Below are 16,685 nucleotides of genomic sequence, written 5' to 3'. Positions count from 1 at the left end.
GGGAGGCGGGGCCGGGGGCCATGGCGGGGAGGCGGGGTCAGGGCCTGGGAGGCGGGGCCCATGGTGGGGAGGCGGGGCCAGGGCCGGGAGGCGGAGTCAGGGCTGGGGGCGGGGCCAGGGCCTGGGAGGCGGGGCCATGGCGGGGAGGCGGGGCCATGGCGGGGAGGCGGGGCCAGGGCCGGGAGGCGGAGTCAGGGCTGGGGGCGGGGCCAGGGCCTGGGAGGCGGGGCCATGGATGGGGAGGTGGGGCCAGGGCGGGGCGGGGGAGGGCAGGGAGGTTAAGGTGGAGGCGGGAGGGTGTTTCCGGTGGGAAGAGGGAAAGTTCTGGAGAGGCTGCCGCACACACACCGTGTGGATGTGCCCGATGCCACCGAGCTGTGCCCTCAAACTCGGTTAAACGGTTTTAAAAGGCCCGGCCGGTGGCTCAGGGCTGAGTGTCACCCTATGAACCGGGGGTCACCGTCCGATTCCCCATCAGGGCACAGGCCCAGGCGAGGCTCCATCCCCAGTGGGGGGGGGGGGGGAGGGGGTGCAGGAGGCAGCCGAGCCCTGATTTTTCTCTCATCATTGATGTTTCTCTCTCTTCCCTCCCCTTTTCCCCCCTCCCCTACCTCTTTCTGAAATCAATAAAAAAATTAAAAAGGGTTAAAATAAGTAAATTAACAAGCTAATAAAGAGAAAATGATGTAATAAAGGAACTAATCCTAAAAGAGAGGGCACAGGAGCCGCTGTCAGACAAGGCGAACCCCCAGATGCCGCCGCTCCCCCCACCCCCCAGGGCTCCTGCCACCTGCTGCCACCTTCCCACCCGCGTGGGCGGAGTGACACCATGTGGCCTCTGAGGGGGGGCGTCCTCCGAGAAGAGCTCCTTTGTGCTCGGCCGGCCACGCGGAGGAAATGGCCAGCGTCCCAGCCACAGGCTCGCGGGCTGTTTCCCTGCGGAGTGAGCGCTGGGCAGGGACAGGCCGGGCACGGGGTCACTATCTTTGGTCGTTCCACAGGTTTTCCGATAGCGCGTCCAGTCTGAGGGTGACAGTGGCTCAGGACCAGGAGGGTGGGGAGCAGCCGCTTCCCAGGGAGCAGGAAGGAGGAGCAGCTGACCCGGAGGAGCTTGCGGTGGGAGGAGGGGCCCAGTGGGAGCAGGTGGCCCAGGACGAGGGGCCCAGGTTGGAGGAGGTGGCCCAGGAGGAGGCCCAGGTGGGAGCAGGTGGCCCAGGAGGAGGGGCCCAGGTGGGAGGAGGTGGCCCAGGACGAGGGGCCCAGGTGGGAGCAGGTGGCCCAGGACGAGGGGCCCAGGTGGGGAAGCAGGTGGCCCAGGACGAGGGGCCCAGGTGGGAGGAGGTGGCCCAGGAGGAGGGACTCAGGTGGGAGAGGTGGCCCAGGAGGAGGGGACTCAGGTGGGAGCAGGTGGCCCAGGAGGAGGCCCAGGTGGGAGGAGGTGGCCCAGGAGGAGGGACTCAGGTGGGAGCAGGGTGGCCCAGGAGGAGGGACTCAGGTGGGAGGAGGTGGCCCAGGAGGAGGGACTCAGGTGGGAGGAGGTGGCCCAGAGGAGGGACTCAGGTGGGAGCAGGTGGCCCAGGAGGAGGCCCAGGTGGGAGGAGGTGGCCCAGGAGGAGGGACTCAGGTGGGAGCAGGTGGCCCAGGAGGAGGGGCCGGGTGGGAGCAGGTGGCCCGGGAGGAGGGACTCAGGTGGGAGCAGGTGGCCCAGGATGAGGGACTCAGGTGGGAGCAGGTGGCCCAGGAGGAGGGGCCAGGTGGGAGCAGGTGGCCCAGGAGGAGGCCCAGGTGGGAGCAGGTGGCCGGGAGGAGGCCCGGGTGGGAGGAGGGGCGCAGGCGCTACCTGGGATGTCTGGGAAGACAATGTTGGCCTCCGACAGGCCCCGGGCTTTGAGGAGGCAGAGGAATTTTTCCAGCGCCTCACTGTGAAGCGCCCACGCTCTGACTGCAGCCCAAGACACAGCATGGCCTTAGCCCTGGGGGTGGCCCGAGTGGTGGACACCCCCTCCCGCTGGTGTGGCCCCAGGCCCAGCACATGGCCCCTCCCCCCCCCCCCCAGCCCCACCAGCCGCGGGGAGGCTAGAGGACGGGAGGGGGAGGGGCTCACACAGCAGGTGGACCCTGAGGATGCTCCGCTGGACCGACCGCCTGCGGGAGCTCATCAGGGCGAAGGTGCTGTAGTTCGTTTCGTGCACCCACACCTCCTCCGTGTCGGTCCCGAGCTCTGGGGGGCACAGCCCGGTCAGGGGGGCCCCCGGCCAGCGCCCCCTTCCATCCTCCCCACCCACCGTCTCACCCCTGCTCTTCGCCACTGAGAACTTGCCAGGCTGGGTTGTGGGAATCAGCACATACGACCAGATGACGCAGCGCTGGCCCCTGGGGGGAGAAGGGCAGAGGAGGCAGGTTCTGGGGGCCGCTGGCCGCCTTGGCCCCACGCGGGCCTCCCAGGAGAATGCAGCGGCGGGGGGGGGGGGGGGGGGGCGGTGAGCAGGGCCCGGCAGGCTGGGGCTCGGCTGCCCTCCCGGGTGCGTGGCCACCTGTGCCCCTCGGGCCACCTGCTTCCCCTGAGCAGCCAGGCGTGAGCTCTGCCTCCTGTCGGCGTGGCCCACCCGCCGACCACGCCTGTGGGCCTGGAACGGGGTGTGCAGTGAGGAGACAAAGAGCCCTCTCTGGGGGGAGCCCTGGGAGAAGTGGGGGGAGGCGGTGCGGCTGCCCTGTGCTGGGCCAGTGGCCTCCGGCACCCGCCAGGCCCGGTGGCGCGGCCAGCAGCGCAGGGCCTTCTGCAGGGAGCTGCTGGCGGTGAGGATGCGAGGAGCGGCCAGTGCAGCGGGGCCTGCGGTGGGAGGCGGGCTGCTCAAGGGCTCCGGGTTCCCTGCCCCCTTCATCCACCTGCAGCCGGAGCCCAGCTGGTCAAGTCAGGGGCCCCGGAGTCCCAGGGCCGTGGGGGGCCGTGCTCCCGGGGGGGTTGGGGCCTGGAGCCGAGGGCAGCCCCTCTTGGCCCCTGGGGACACCCAGCACCACAGGACACGCCAGCCTCGCGTAGCTTCTTGCTTTACTTCCGAGGGACCCAGAGGCCTCGGGGCCTCTCCTCCTCTGCGGCCGGGCAGCCGGGCAGGACAGGCTGCGGCCCTCATGGCACCCGGGTCCCCCACAGGGGCTGTCCATCAGGGGCCCCCGCTCCTCCATGGGGGGCACTGCATCCGGGCACAGCCCCTGGTCCAGGAGGCCCACATGACTCAAGAAGACCCATCGGCCCTGGCTGGTCTGGCTCAGTGGATAGAGCGTCAGCCTGAGGACTGAAGGGGCCTGGGTTCGATTCCAGTCCAGGGCATGTGCCCGGGTTGCAGGCTTGATCTCCAGTAGGAGGCGAGCAGGAGGCAGCTGATCCATGATTCTCTGTCATCATTGATGTTTCTTTTCTTTTTAAAAAATATTTTCCCGAAACCAGTTTGGCTCGGTGGATAGAGCGTCGGCCTGCGGACTGAAAGGTCCCGGGTTCGATTCCGGTCAAGGGCATGTACCTTGGTTGCTGGCATATCCCCAGTGGGGAGGTGTGCAGGAGGCAGCTGGTCGATGTTTCTCTCTCATCGATGTTTCTAACTCTCTATCCCTCTCCCTTCCTCTCTGTAAAAAATCAATAAAATATATTTAAAAAATAAATAAATAAATAAATAAAAATAAAAAATATTTTTATTGATTTCAGAGAGGAAGGGAGAGGGAGAGAGAAATGGAAACATCCTACTGGGGTTCAAGCCGTATCCCCGGCACATGCCCTTGGCTGGATCGAACTCAGGACTCCTCAGTCTGCAGGCCGACGACGCTCTATCCACTGAGCCAGACCAGCCAGGGCATCATTGATGTTTCTCTCTCTCCCTCTCCCTTTGTCTTTGAAATCAATAAAAATTTATTAAAAAAAAAAAACAAAAAAGACCGAGCAGAGCTCATGGCCGCGCTGGCCTGGAGGCGCCCTCTCCTGGGACTGGGACCCTGAGGGTGGCGGCTCAGGCCACCATCTTGTCCTGGGAGGCGAGAACCTGCCTGCACAGGGGTCAGGAGCAGTAGAGCTGAGAGGGGAGGGGGCGATCTGGAGAGGGGATCTGGGCTGGGGATCCAGCTGAGCCTGAAGTCCGTAAGCCCTCGGGCTGAGTCTGTGTTCTGGCGAATGCCCCCCTCTTCGGGGTCCCCCCCCAGGGCTGGGTGTCCCAGCACTAGGAGGCCTCGGGGGGCTGGGCTGCGGGCCGTTAGCTTCCGGGCACAGGTGGGAGCCTCACTCACCGGATCATGGCGTAGGTCACCTCAAGCTGCTTCGTTTTGTTTTGCTCGAACGTCGCAGTGAAAGGGCTCAGCAGGGACCTGTCCGCCCGGCTGTGGGTGCTGCCCGCCAGGCCCAGCACGAACCACTCCCCCTGAAACTACAGGCAGCGGGGCTGGCAGAGCCCGGAGGCCGGGCCCCCCTGCAGGCCGGGCCCCCCGTGGGCTGCACCACAGAGGCTGGGAGCTGGGGGCCCCTGGGGCCGGCAAGGTGGAGACCCTGGCCAGCCGCGGCCGCTCTGAGGGGCTGGGGTGTCCCCTTCGCAGGGACCGTCCGGGCTGCAGCACGGGGTGCTGACCCCGGAGCGCTAGCCTCCAGTGGAGCTCAGGGGTCTCCACGGGGAAGGGGGGGTCTGAGAGCCGCTCCCCGTTTGTGCAGGGCTGGCTGAACTGGACCCCCAGGCCGTGCCCATGCCAGCAGGGCCTGCCTCTGCCCGCTGCCGCCCCCTGGCACCCCTCCAACCTTGTTCGCCTCGAAGCTCTTCATGATCTGGATGGTGGTCGTGGTCGGCCAGTACGTAGGCGGCGGGGTCAGGGCCTCCAGCAGCGTGAGCAGCACCCACAGGGCACACAGAGGTCCCATCTGGCCGCTGAGAGAAGTGGCCACGGGTGCTGCCGACTCAGCTCCCCTCCTCTGGGCCCCGCCCCGCGGCCCCCCTGGGTGTGCAGCTCCACCCCCAGGCCTGGCGGCAAGGGAGTGGGTGCAGGGGCTGTGGGGGGGGGGGGGGGCGGCTGAGGCGGGCCCTCCTCAGATCTGCCCACTGAAGACGGGGCACCTGGGTCCTGCTCGGGGAGGGAGATGGCAGGAAATGGGGAGGTGCCTTCCAGGTCCCTGGTCCTGGCCTTCTCCTCCTGGACACCGTCCCCCCAAGTCCCCCCCAGCTCCGACCCCCCTTCCGAGCGCCAGGCCTGTGCCAGGGTGGAGGACAGAACGCACCAGGCCGGGGACATGGCCCTCCGAGTCCCAAGGCGTCAGAGCCACAGTGTTCTTGCTGCAGGGACACCGTGCAGTGCCCGGCCTGCCCGCACCCACGCTGCCCGCACACCCCAACCCGAAGTGTGGGACAGGGTCAGGGCGTGGGCCTGCAGTCCCGCGGGTGCAGGCCGGGGAGGGGGGGCAACCCCCAGGGACTCTCAGCTCAGGGAGGGGGGCAAGCTGGGCCCAGTGGGTGGAGGGCGCCCACACACTGTCCTGGGGCAGGAGGCCAGTCGGGGGCACAGGTGGCTCTGAGCCTGCAGGCCCCTCCCCGCCCCCAGCCCCCCCGGAGGAAGGAGCCGTGGGCAGCGGGCCTGTGGGTGCTGGACTCCACGCCAGCTGGGAAGACTGTGTCCCTGACCTGTGAACCCCTGTCCTGGGCCACCTGCTCCCTTCGCTCACACTCAGCCTTGGGCAGCCTGTTCGAGCAGGAGCCCCAGCCAGACACTCAGAGAGCCCGGCCCCCCAGCCCCCCGGTCATCCGCAGGCCATGGGACGGGAGGGCCGAGCCCGCCGGGCGATGCCCCCTGCCCGGCGCTCGCTGTGCCCGCTGGTCAGCAGTGTCTTCCAGGAGACGGATCCACGGGGAGAGAAGTTCCCAGTCATGTGACCTTCCCCTGAAGCCCCAGAAGAACCTCACTCTCCCCCTCCCACCCCCCCAAGGCCTGGCGTCCCCCCTGCACCGCCAGCCCCTCGGCCTCGCCAGGGGCCGCCCCTCCCAGGGCGGGCGGCCCGTCCACAGGCGCCAGGGTGAGAGATGGGGGCGCAGTCGGCAGCGTGTCAGAACAGGACAGCGGGCCCTGCACAGGGACCCCGTCTCCCCGGCCGCTCGGCACAAAGCGTGAACGGAGCCCCAGGCCCAGTGCCCTCGGGCAGCGCCCGCCGCTGAGTAAGACAGTAAATGTGTTTCCGAAACAGTGATTCGCCCGGAGCTGCTGCTGTTTCGCCTCCGCGTCTGAACATGTGATTAGAGCTCGGGAAGCACTTTTAAAAGATATGTTTTTATTGATTTCAGAGAGGACGGGAGAGGGAGAGGGAGAGAGGGACATAGTGACGCGAGAGCATCCTGGATCGGCCGCCTCCTGCACGCCCCCCCACTGGGATCCAGCCCACAACCCGGGCCTGTGCCCTGACCTCCTGGGTCATGGGTCCACGCTGAGCCACGCCGGCCGGGCAACAACTGTGGGTCTTCCGGCGTTTTCTGTGTCGGGACCTCGTGAGGGACCAGCAGGCGGGACGCACTGTGCTCAGGGCACCAGGCCCTCCCCCGAGGCGCCCTCCCCTAAGGGGCCCTCCTTTCCCTGAGTGTGGAGTGTGGGCCCCTCCTGGCAGCCCCGGGGACAGGACACCTTGGCCCGTCTCAGCTCCTCCCCCGTCTTTCTCTCCCCACATTCTGGAAAGTTCCTCCCTACAGGCAGAGCACGCCTTGCTTCCAAGTCTCTGGCTGGTGACCCTGCCAGACCCTGGGTATCGGCTCCGGAGGGGGGGGGGGCGCCTGGCTGTGTGGGGGCCCCTCCCCTGTGTGCCCAGAGCCCCTGTGCTCACCAGTCCTCGCACAGGAGGCAGCTGGCCTGCTTCCTCCACCTGGAGTCCAGACCCCCCACCTCTGTCCCGAGCCCGGCCAGGCCATGAGCGCAGCCGCCTCCTGCCCTCCGAGGCCGGTGCCAGCTCACCCAGACCTGGGCCACAGTCACCGCCACCTGGCCTCCCTGGGAGGGTCCCTGACCCACCTGGGAGCGGTCACATGCCCCCGCGATGGCCTGAGGTGACCTCACCGCAGGGGCCGGGACGGAGCCAGCACAGAAAGGCAGGAGTCGGGCCAAGCAGGTGGCGTTTAATGGGGGCAGTGCCCGGGGTCCTTTGGGGGGGGCAGCTTCCGAGGGCAGGCGGGTGCAGGTCTCGGCGGAGGGTCCTTCCGGCCTCTCACCCGGGGGCTGGGCGGCCTCACCTCTTGACCTCTGCACAGAGACCGCGCTCAGCCAGCCAGACCTCGGCCCGCGCCCGCCCTCCGCGCACCGCCCAGCCGGGCCCGCCGCCCACTCACCGTCCAGGACATGGAACTGGTCAGCGGCCTCACAGAAACCTGGGGGCCAGGCAGGGGTCAGTGTGGCCAGGCAAGGCCCGCGGAGGGCGGGCAGCCACCTGGGGCCGTGGGGGCACTCACCGTACTTGGGGAAGTACAAGATGTGGTCCTCCGTCATGTTGGCCCCCTGGACACTCTGCTCAAACTTACTCACGACCGAGTCGTCCACGGGGAGCGAGCGGGCTGTGGGACACAGGGCTCCTGGGGCACCCGCGGGTGGGGGGGCAGGGTTCTCTGGGGACAGGGTCTGTGTGCCCACCACCCGCCCAGCCCTGTCTGACCCCTGCCCCGCTTGTCCCCTTCCTGTCCCACACCTGGGCCTATCTGCAGGGGTGCGTCCCTGAACCCCCGATGGATTGGCAGGAGAAGGTCAGGACGCCAGGAGGGAAGGAGGGGGGGGGGGCTGTGTGTCCACCGGGGCTGCTCCAGCTCCCCGGTGGAGCCAAGTGTGCATGGAGCCAGGGCGCCCGCGAGGACGCACCGTACAGCTTCACCGACAGCCGCCGCGCCCGCTCCAGGTACAGGATGGCGAAGCTCTGGTAGTCCGTCTCCCCGACAACCACGTGCACATCTCCCTTCGCGCCTCGAGCTGGGCAGAGACGGGCAAAGCCGGCCAGAGCCAGGCCAGTGCCGTCAGCCCCACCCCTGGCCCTGCATCCCCTCCTGCCGCCTCGCCTCACCTCGGAGCAGGAAGCGGCCCGGGACCTTCGTGTCTCTGTAGAGCTGCCGAACCTGCCAGCAGATGCCATCCCTGGGAGGGGCGAAGGCACAGCAGCTCGGGCACCCGCCCTGGGCAGCCGTGCGGGACAGCAGGACAGGCCACAGGGGAGGTGGTCAGGGCTGGGGTGGCGGTGGGGCCCGTGCAGAACTCACAGCTTCTGGAAGGTGTTGACAGCCATGGCTGCACCCTGGGGCGCCACCTTCACCGTGGTGGCCTCGGCACGGTGGCCCTGCTCCTGCAGGAAGCGACAGGAGGAGGCCACGGCCACCAGGAACCAAGTCCCTGCAAACTGGAGGCAGGGCTGTCAGGGCCTGAGCGGATGGGGCTGCCCGGCCTGACCCTCCCTACGAAGCTGGGCGAGCTGCCGCCTCCCCTCCGCCCCCAGCTCCACCTGCTGAGCGGCGAAGCCAGCCTTGGGCTGGATGGCGCTGATGGGGGACGGGCGCTGGGGGGGTCTCCGAGCCCCCAGACCCAGGAAGCCAGCAGCCAGGACCAGAGTCCAGAGGAGGGCAGTCCTGGGCGGCAGCATGGCGGAGGCGGTCGGTGCCAGGTCTGAGCAACACCGAGGGCAGATGAACACGTCCTGGGTCAGAGTCCACTGTCCGGTGCTGCCCAGGAAGTCACGTCTGGTCCCCGAGCCCCAGCCTCCTGAGTTTGGCCTCACCCTGGACATCTGACCTCGACCCTGCACTTCCCCGCGGGGCCCTGGCGCCAGGCCCTGGGTCCAGAGTCCGAGGTGACCCTGGCTGGTCCAGGAGCCGTGGCCAGTGCTCAGGCCTTTGCACATTTATCTCCGTTAAACCGCCCGCAGCTCCTGGAGGTCGGCACTGGTCTTTTCTTTTTTAAAATATATTTTTATTGATTTCAGAGAGGAAGGGAGAGGCTCCTGGAGCCAGTTGCTAGGAACCGACCACGGAGAGCAGCGGGGAGGCGGGTCTGGAACCACCACCCGTCGGGCCCCAGCCCAGCCGGCACCGCGCCTCCCGGCCGCCAGGGGCGCTCTTCTGGGCTCGCCGAGCGCGCAGGCGCACAGAGCGCGGGTGGGGCGCAGGCGCAGTGACGCAGCTGCGGGCGCCCATCGATGCCTCGGGGCTCGAGGCACCGGCCTGGCGGCTCCACCGTAGAGACGCGGCAGGCGGAGCGGCGGCGGCGGCGGCGGGCGGAAGCGGGGCCGCGGGCCGAGGCCGGGCGCCGGGGCGGGGGCAGCGCAGCCGGGCGGAGGCGGCCGCGGTGAGTGCCGGCCCCGGGGAGCGTCCTCACCCGCCCCCGCCCCGGCTCCAGGGCCCGGCAGCGTCGACACCGGCCCCCGCCCCGCCTGACCCCGGCCCGCGCCCCGGCCAATGAATGAGCCGCGGCCCCGCCCCGCAGCCCCTCGCGGAGGTGGGAGGGGGCGCTGGGCGGTCCCGGCCCCGCCCCGGCCCCCGCCCCCCGCCCCCGTCCGAGGCCGCCTGGCCCGCGGGCTCCCGGGCCGCAGGCAGAGACCCCGGGCGGCTGGAGGGCCCGGCGGCGTCGGGGGCGCTGGGACGGGCGGACCCCAAACCCTCTCTGGGAGGAAGTCCCCGCCGACGGCTCCGCAGCCTCGGGCGGCCGCAAGGTCATCGTGGCCGGAGCGCGGGGCCGCAGTCCTGGCACCCATGTCTCCCTGGGCCCAGTCCGGGGGAGGGCAGGGGGCCCCCAAAGGCCAGTCTCGTAGGCCTGGAGCCTTCCGGGTAGGTGGTCTGGGGTCCCCAAGGCTCGCGCCACGCTCCCCCGCGGGCTGCCCGGGCATCGGGGACCGCCGGGCGCTGTCCAGGGCGGCCTGGAGCCTGTCAGGCCCTTGCCCGCCCCCCCCCCGCCCCCCATCCCTGCGGTGGGGTCCCGCTGGGCAGCTGGGGGGGCGGAGGAGCGGCCCCAGGGATGTCTCTGCTCAGCCCAGGCCCTGCCCTGCTCCTGGGTGGGGGCCCGGTCCCAATCCTCCGGGCGCTGAGGAGGTCGTGCGTGGGTTTCAGGGCCGCCTGGGCAGAATGTCACGATGGACGAGGGGGGCACACCCCTGCTCCCCGACTGCCTGGTCTACCAGATCTTCCTGAGCCTGGGCCCCGCGGACGTGCTGGCCGCCGGGCTGGTGTGCCGCCAGTGGCAGGCCGTGTCCCGCGACGAGTTCCTCTGGAGGGAGCAGTTCTACCGCTACTACCAGGTGGCCCGCGATGTGCCCCGACACCCAGGTCAGCACCCGCGTGCCTGCGGCCACCAGACGGCTGGGTGGGGCAAGGCCCCCCACGGCCACCACCTACGTCCACAGTCCGGCACCTGCTGCCAGGTCCTCACACGGGCCCACCTGGGCCGTGCCTGGGAGTGCAGGCCTGGCAAGGCGGGGTGGTCAGGCCACCCCGATGTTGGGGTGGTGACTAGCGAGCTCCAGGGGCAGGGCTGGCCCCCACCACCAGGCCCCAGCAGTGACCCCCCCCCACCCCCCTCACAGCGGCCACATCCTGGTACGAGGAGTTCCGGCGGCTCTATGACACGGTGCCCTGTGTGGAGGTGCAGACGCTCCGGGAGCACACGGACCAGGTCCTGCACCTCAGCTTCTCCCACTCGGGCTACCAGTTTGCGTCCTGCTCCAAAGACTGCACCGTGAAGGTGAGGGCCGCCCAGAGCTGGGGCTGGGGCAGGCAGGTCCCAACTGGACACAGGGAGGGGCGGGCCGGCCATGGGTGAGAGTGCCAGGCAGCCTCATCCCCGTGGAGAGGGCAGGTCAGGACCAGCCAGGCCCAGAGGCTGGACTGGAGAGGCCAGAGCTGCCAACAGGGAGGAGGGTCCCGCTGGAAGCCTGCTGCTCCAGACCTGAGCCTGGGCACTCGCCCGGGGTACCCACCCTGGGCTGGGCTGACGCCAGGAGCAGCGCCCCCGCGGCTGTTCCTGGGCACCTGCGTGGGCCGGACGGCCAGGGCTCGCAGTGTGTCCCCGTGCCTGACCCTCCCCGCCCCCACAGATCTGGAACAACGACCTGACCATCTCGCTGCTGCACAGCGCAGACATGCGGCCCTACAACTGGAGCTACACACAGTTCTCCCAGTTCAACCAGGACGACTCGCTGCTGCTGGCCTCGGGGGTGTTCCTGGGGCCCCACAACTCCTCCTCCGGGGAGATTGCGGTCATCAGCCTAGGTGAGAGCGGGCCTGGGGCAACTGGCCAGGCCCCAGCCCCCTGCCCCCAGCTTCTTCCACTGCCCACCGCCCCTCCCGTAGCCCAGCCTCCTGCCCAGCCCCCGCTCCTCCCCAGACACCTTTGTGCTGCTGTCCCGAGTGCGCAACAAGCCCTACGACGTGTTTGGCTGCTGGCTCACCGAGACCAGCCTCATCTCCGGCAACCTGCACCGCATCGGGGACATCACCTCCTGCTCCGTGCTCTGGCTCAACAACGCCTTCCAGGTGAGGGGGCCCTGAGGTTGGTGGGCGGCCCCAGGTGGCAGTGCCATTCCCCAACTGCCGGTCACCTGCCGCCTGCGCCCCCCTCACCTCCAGGATGTTGAGTCTGAGAACGTCAACGTGGTGAAGCGGCTCTTTAAGATTCAGAACCTCAACGCCAGCACCATCCGCACGGTGATGGTGGCCGACTGCAGCCGCTTTGACAGCCCCGACCTCCTGCTGGACACCAGCGCGCCCCCAGGCCACGTCTTCGACCTGAGCAGTGATGGTGTCGACGAAGAGGAGGAGGAGGCAGCGGGCCCGGCCCCGCGGCGCACCAAGGAGGGCTGGCGGCGCCTCCTGGGCGGGCTCCTGGACGCTGGGGCTCAGCCGCCGCTGGCGGAGCGCATGCTGGAGACCAAGGTGGCGGAGCTGCTGGCCCAGGGCCGCACCAAGCTCCCCGAGGGCCATGGGGCCTGCGCCCAGCACAAGCTCCTCATCTTCACCACCGGCTGCCTCACCTACTCCCCGCACCAGATCGGCATCAAGCACATCCTGCCGCACCAGATGACCACGGCGGGGCCAGTGCTGGGCGAGGGGCGGGGCTCCGACGCCTTCTTTGACGCCCTGGACCACGTGATCGACGTGCACGGGCACATCGTTGGCATGGGCCTGTCCCCCGACCACAGGTGCGCAGGGTGCGGGCGGGGCAGAGGGGCGGGGGTCTCAGGTGTGCGCACGCGAGCGAGCAGGGTGCCCTTTCCCAGGTACTTGTACGTGAACAGCCGCGCCTGGCCCAGCGGCTCGGTGGTGGCCGACCCCATGCAGCCGCCGCCCATCGCCGAGGAGATCGACCTGCTGGTGTTTGACCTCAAGACCATGCGGGAGGTGAAGCGGGCCCTGCGCGCCCACCGCGCCTACACGCCCAACGACGAGTGCTTCTTCATCTTCCTGGACGTGAGCCGGGACTTCGTGGCCAGGTAGGGGCGCCGGCGGGCGGTTGGGCGGCGGCCGGCGGGCGCGGGGCTCACCAGCTCATCGTCTCGCAGTGGGGCCGAGGACCGGCACGGCTACGTCTGGGACCGTCACTACAACATCTGCCTGGCCAAGCTGCGGCACCAGGACGTCGTCAACTCCGTGGTGTTCAGCCCCCAGGAGCAGGAGCTCCTGCTGACAGCCAGCGACGACGCCACCATCAAGGCCTGGCGCTCGCCCCGCACCGTGCGCATCCTCCAGGCCCCCCGCCCGCGCCCCTTCTTCTCCTGGTTCGCCAGCCAGAGGCGCTGAGGGGCGCGCTGAGGAGCACGGTGTCCTCCGCTGCCGGACCCACGGAGGCTGCGGAGGAGGCTGCTGCCCAGAGGGCGTGGGGGCAGAGGAGCCTGCAGCAGCGATGCCTGAGGAAGGAGGTCCGCGGGGCTGCAGGAGTGGACGCTGGCCCCCACCACGCTTGTGCACACAGCACCTCCCACGGCCGTGACACTTAGCTCTCGGGCACCCGGCGGCTTCCTGGCTGCTTGGGGTGCACAGGACACTGGGAGCCCCACCCTTCACCCACCCCTCTCCCTAGGCCTGAGCCTTGGGACGTCAGCACGACCCTCCCCCTCAGCTGGCCCTCAGGGGTCCTGGGGGGTGGTCTGGCCCAACCTGGCCCTGGGAGCCCCAGGGTCCCCTCTGGTAGGCGATGCGGGCCAGCCTGTCGCTGGCCCGGTGGACTGCATGTCACTAGTCACCTGTTCAGGACCCAAATAAACAGTTGGCAGCAGCACACTGCGTTGTCTCTGCTAACACAGACGCAAACCCCCAGTGAGACGCTGACACACGGCGCCTGCGGAATGAAGAGCGGGAGCTGCTGGGTGCGGGGGAAGCGTTCACAGAGCGTGTGGCCAGGATAAAAGCTCAGCAGGCCCGGCTGGAAGGGAGCCGGCTCAGCCTGAGAAAAGGGCTGGCCCAGAAAACCCGCAGATAAGACCGCACTCGGGTGACAGGGGGACTGCCCCCCAGGACGGGAATAGGCAGTCGCCGCCCCCACCTGTTCCCTCTCACCGTGGAGCAAGGCAAGAAAGAGAATGACAGGGTGCAGACACTGTCCCTTCTCAGGTGACAATTGTTTAGGCATGACTTCCCTCACCCCCCGTCTACAGACAAATCCAAGGACCTCCTGGAACCAGAAAGTGGGTTCAGGAAGCCGACAGGATGTGCCTACAGCACAGCAATCGACCAGGTCTCCAAACACAGAAATAGACCAAAACGAAACCAAAATTTAAAAATCAAGACCTTTCACATGAGCCAAAAAGACAGGCTAGACGGAAACCTAGCCCAGCATGTGAGGGTGGCACGTGCCCTCTGCAGAGCGGTGGTGACTGGGCCCAGAGGCCCACAGACGGCACCGAGGGTCCTCCTTGGGGGCGACGTGCACAGGGGCCCGCTTTCCCCAAACGGGTCTACAGGCCCGACAGCCCAGCCACGGCCCACTGGGCTTGAATGGCTGCGGACAAGGTGCTTCTAAGATGCACACGGGTCTGCAGAGGAACCAACGCAGCTGACGCGATTCCGAGAAACAAGAATGAGGTTGGAGGAGCCCCGCATGGAGGTCTGCTCCCGCGGACAGCGGTGCTGGTTGCGTCCACGGGACACGTTGCACACAAACACGGCAGGTGAGCCCTTCCCAGAAGGGAGAGTCCGGAGAGGGGAGGTCGCAGTGACGTGTGTGTGTGGCCACTCGGTGGGCGTCATCCAGGGAGTGCTGCCGGGACAACGGGCATCACTTGCAGAAAAGATGAGCCCAGACCAACCTCACCCCGTGAGGACCACACGCTCCACGTGACCTGCAGCCACACACTCCAGAGAGGCCGCGGCACACCTGCGCCCTGGGGCCGGCGCAGGTGCCCAGACACCGCCAGTTAGAAAAGTGGGTCCACGACTTCAGCGAAAGTTACTTCTGCTCTGAAAACACTTTGTTAAGAGGACAGAAAGAAACCAGACGAGAAAGTAGTTACAAGTCACATACCCAACAACACTTGTGCCTGGACTACATAACTCGGCAGCAAGAAGCCCAGCTCGACTTAAAAATGGGCAAGAGAATCGGACACGTCACCAAAGGAGACAGTCACCGTTGTTAGACATTAGGGACGTGCAAATTAAAGCCAGACAGACACCATGCCTGTTACACATGCACACACACATGCAGTGCCCGCGGGGACCAGCAGGCACAGGAGCTGCCACTGCACGGGCGGGAACATGGGGTGCAGGCTGCCTCAGCACCCGGGCTGCACCACCCAGCAGCACAGGCCAGGCTCCCAGTCCTCCCCTCGGTTTGGCGATGGAGGCTGAGGGGGTGCCGGCAGGCGGGGCGCCCTCCAGGTCTCAGAGCGTGGCCTCAGGGGGTCCCTCTCAGAAGGGCACTGATCCCATCACGGGCCCTGCCCTCATGACCTAGGCACCTCCCAGCACCTGCACCCGGGGGCCAGAGCGTCAGGGTGTGACTGTGTGTGTGTGTGGGGGGGGGGGGGGGGGGCGGGCAAGGAATGGGACACGCAGACCCAGCAGCGGCTCTGGAACACGGTTTCAGTTTATGAATTTAAACTCGCGTGTGGCCTGGCAGCACCGCACCCGAGAGGAAGGGACAGTTACGGGGCAAGTCGTGCTGGTGTGCAGAGCAGCTCCATCCAGAGCCGGCCCTGGGCCTGTGCAGAGCTCGGATGCACTGCGCCTGGGAGCATGGAGACAGACCCGGCGCTCGCGGCCTCCTGCCCCTTCCAGGCCTCTGCTCGGTGACAGCTGCCACCTCAGGGGACCCGCGGGACCATCCCCTGTAGGTCACAGGCCGTGGCTGTGGGTCCCAGGACTGGGACCTCCTGCTGCCGCTCCCCTCTGGCCTCCCTTGACCCTTTCTACTCTCACTGACTGTTCTGAGCCGGCCACTGGGTGCACAGCCGCTGCCCGTAGATTTGGCCGTCCCGGACATTAGAGGCAGCAGCGCACAGCGCGGCCTGGGGCTGGCTTCTCGGAGCAGATTCTGAGGGTCCCGTGGCAGGAAACCCTCTCACTTGCCACCAAAAACACATGAACACACACACCAGATACAAATGCAGCGTCACACCCAACATTACAGACAAAGCTAAAGCCAGCAAGAGGGCGTTTCAGCCCAGGGCAGCAGGTCGGGGCTGCTCAGATGGCTGGTCAGCAGCACCACCCATAGAGGAAGGCCGTCCAGCGATCGAGTCTGAATGTCCATCTGCACCACCACGTGGTGCCACGTGCCACCACGGCCAGGGCCGCGCGAGCCAGGAAGGCTTCCCAAGCCACAGGTACACAGGACCCACCACCCACCGAGGAATGGCTGGACGGGGGGGTGGGGGGGGGCACTCCGAGGTCCGGGGGGCAGCAGACACCTGCTCGCACTCAGTCCCCAGGCGTCCAGGGGCCCAGGGACCTCATGGTCCAGTCGGGAGGGTGGCCTGGCAGTCAGCCCGCCCGCCGCATGGGTGCCAGCACCACAGGCTCAAAAGCCCGGGAGGGAAGCAGCTCCCACCGATGGCCGCCTGAGCCTCACACATGCACCGTTTGTGGATAAACCGCAAGATGTAAACAGCCGCTGGCGAGGGCCGGGCCGGAGCTGGACCGGGGGCGGGGGGGTGGGGGAAGGGTGCTCTGGGAAAGGCCACACAGGCCTCAACTGCTCTGCCACGTGTGGGTCCGGGAGGTGGACACGCGTGCTCACGGCGTCGGTCTCTGTGCTTTTCTGCACTTTAACTTCTCACGAGAGATAGTGAGTGTCCAGGGCAGTCAGAGCGGGGTTCCCTCTGAAGACGCCAGCGGCCCACCAGCCTGACTCACGGCCCGGAGAACAGGACACCCCCTGCCCTCACCCCACAGGCTGAGGCCTCCTGCGGTCAGTCCCCCAGAGAAGTCCTGGATTGGGGGGGGGGGGCGCCCCAATGCTGCTGTCAGGTCCCCAGACACCAACGAAGCCACTGGCTGCTCCCAGCAGGGGCCCTGCTCGCCCCACAGGGTGGGGTCAGCCCAGAACGGGGGAAGGTGTGGTCCTGCTCTCCTGTGCAGGTCTGGAGGAGGAGCCAGCCAACAAAGAACATTCCAGAAGAAAGAACTGCTGCCTTCCCAGACCCACAGGCATGAGCTGAGCCTCAGGGAACCACAGAGCTGCTGAGGGTGGAGATGGGCTGGGGGGCCAGGAAGGAGCCCCTGCGAGGC

The 16,685-nt window shown here is 67.9% G+C and overlaps 3 protein-coding genes across 5 annotated transcripts; 1 reads left to right on the top strand and 2 right to left on the bottom strand.

The window, feature by feature from the left end:
* Positions 1–698: 698 nt before the first annotated feature.
* Positions 699–4,891, bottom strand: LCN12 (lipocalin 12). Its single transcript, XM_070431010.1, has 7 exons — positions 4,772–4,891; positions 4,273–4,409; positions 2,294–2,373; positions 2,101–2,221; positions 1,841–1,938; positions 809–1,023; positions 699–704 (listed from the first exon to the last, which is right to left on the bottom strand). The coding sequence occupies exons 1-7, from the start codon at positions 4,889–4,891 to the stop codon at positions 699–701; spliced, it is 777 nt and encodes a 258-aa protein (XP_070287111.1).
* Positions 4,892–7,098: 2,207 nt separating this feature from the next.
* C8G (complement C8 gamma chain) lies at positions 7,099–8,968 on the bottom strand. The gene is made up of 7 exons (XM_070430231.1): positions 8,480–8,968; positions 8,241–8,377; positions 8,048–8,118; positions 7,849–7,956; positions 7,449–7,550; positions 7,329–7,367; positions 7,099–7,242 (listed from the first exon to the last, which is right to left on the bottom strand). The coding sequence occupies exons 1-7, from the start codon at positions 8,873–8,875 to the stop codon at positions 7,229–7,231; spliced, it is 867 nt and encodes a 288-aa protein (XP_070286332.1). The 5' UTR covers positions 8,876–8,968; the 3' UTR covers positions 7,099–7,228.
* Positions 8,969–9,256: 288 nt separating this feature from the next.
* On the top strand, positions 9,257–13,239 carry FBXW5 (F-box and WD repeat domain containing 5). Of its 3 annotated transcripts, none has more exons than XM_070430224.1 (8): positions 9,257–9,318; positions 10,077–10,292; positions 10,550–10,707; positions 11,060–11,234; positions 11,350–11,498; positions 11,592–12,163; positions 12,242–12,454; positions 12,524–13,239. In XM_070430224.1, the coding sequence occupies exons 2-8, from the start codon at positions 10,100–10,102 to the stop codon at positions 12,759–12,761; spliced, it is 1,698 nt and encodes a 565-aa protein (XP_070286325.1). In that variant the 5' UTR covers positions 9,257–9,318; positions 10,077–10,099; the 3' UTR covers positions 12,762–13,239. The 3 variants fall into 3 exon arrangements, with proteins under 3 accessions (XP_070286325.1, XP_070286324.1, XP_070286323.1); XM_070430223.1 differs by lacking the exon at positions 9,257–9,318 and adding an exon at positions 9,520–9,797; XM_070430222.1 differs by lacking the exon at positions 9,257–9,318 and having other exon boundaries at positions 11,374–11,498.
* The last annotated feature ends 3,446 nt before the right edge of the window (positions 13,240–16,685 follow it).

Source organism: Myotis yumanensis, unplaced genomic scaffold, assembly GCF_028538775.1.
Source record: "Myotis yumanensis isolate MYYU_CA2020_CCGP unplaced genomic scaffold, mMyoYum1.0.hap1 SCAF_12, whole genome shotgun sequence".
Lineage (NCBI taxonomy): Eukaryota > Metazoa > Chordata > Mammalia > Chiroptera > Vespertilionidae > Myotis > Myotis yumanensis.
The sequence above is the reverse complement of the archived record's forward strand: the minus strand, read 5'-3'. Positions and strand labels throughout refer to the sequence as shown.

Coding starts and splice junctions, on each gene's coding strand:
- C8G (XM_070430231.1), bottom strand. CDS start 8,875: ATGTGCAAAGGCCTGAGCACTGGCCACGGCTCCTGGACCAGCCAGGGT. Junction 8,378..8,479: donor CTGGCTTCGCCGCTCAGCAG/GTGGAGCTGGGG, acceptor CCCTGCCTCCAG/TTTGCAGGGACTTGGTTCCT. Junction 7,551..7,848: donor GCTGTCGGTGAAGCTGTACG/GTGCGTCCTCGC, acceptor TGTGTCCCACAG/CCCGCTCGCTCCCCGTGGAC.
- LCN12 (XM_070431010.1), bottom strand. CDS start 4,891: ATGGGACCTCTGTGTGCCCTGTGGGTGCTGCTCACGCTGCTGGAGGCC. Junction 4,410..4,771: donor AGAGCTTCGAGGCGAACAAG/GTTGGAGGGGTG, acceptor CGCTGCCTGTAG/TTTCAGGGGGAGTGGTTCGT. Junction 2,374..4,272: donor GTGACCTACGCCATGATCCG/GTGAGTGAGGCT, acceptor TTCTCCCCCCAG/GGGCCAGCGCTGCGTCATCT.
- FBXW5 (XM_070430224.1), top strand. CDS start 10,100: ATGGACGAGGGGGGCACACCCCTGCTCCCCGACTGCCTGGTCTACCAG. Junction 10,708..11,059: donor CCAAAGACTGCACCGTGAAG/GTGAGGGCCGCC, acceptor CCGCCCCCACAG/ATCTGGAACAACGACCTGAC. Junction 11,235..11,349: donor GATTGCGGTCATCAGCCTAG/GTGAGAGCGGGC, acceptor GCTCCTCCCCAG/ACACCTTTGTGCTGCTGTCC.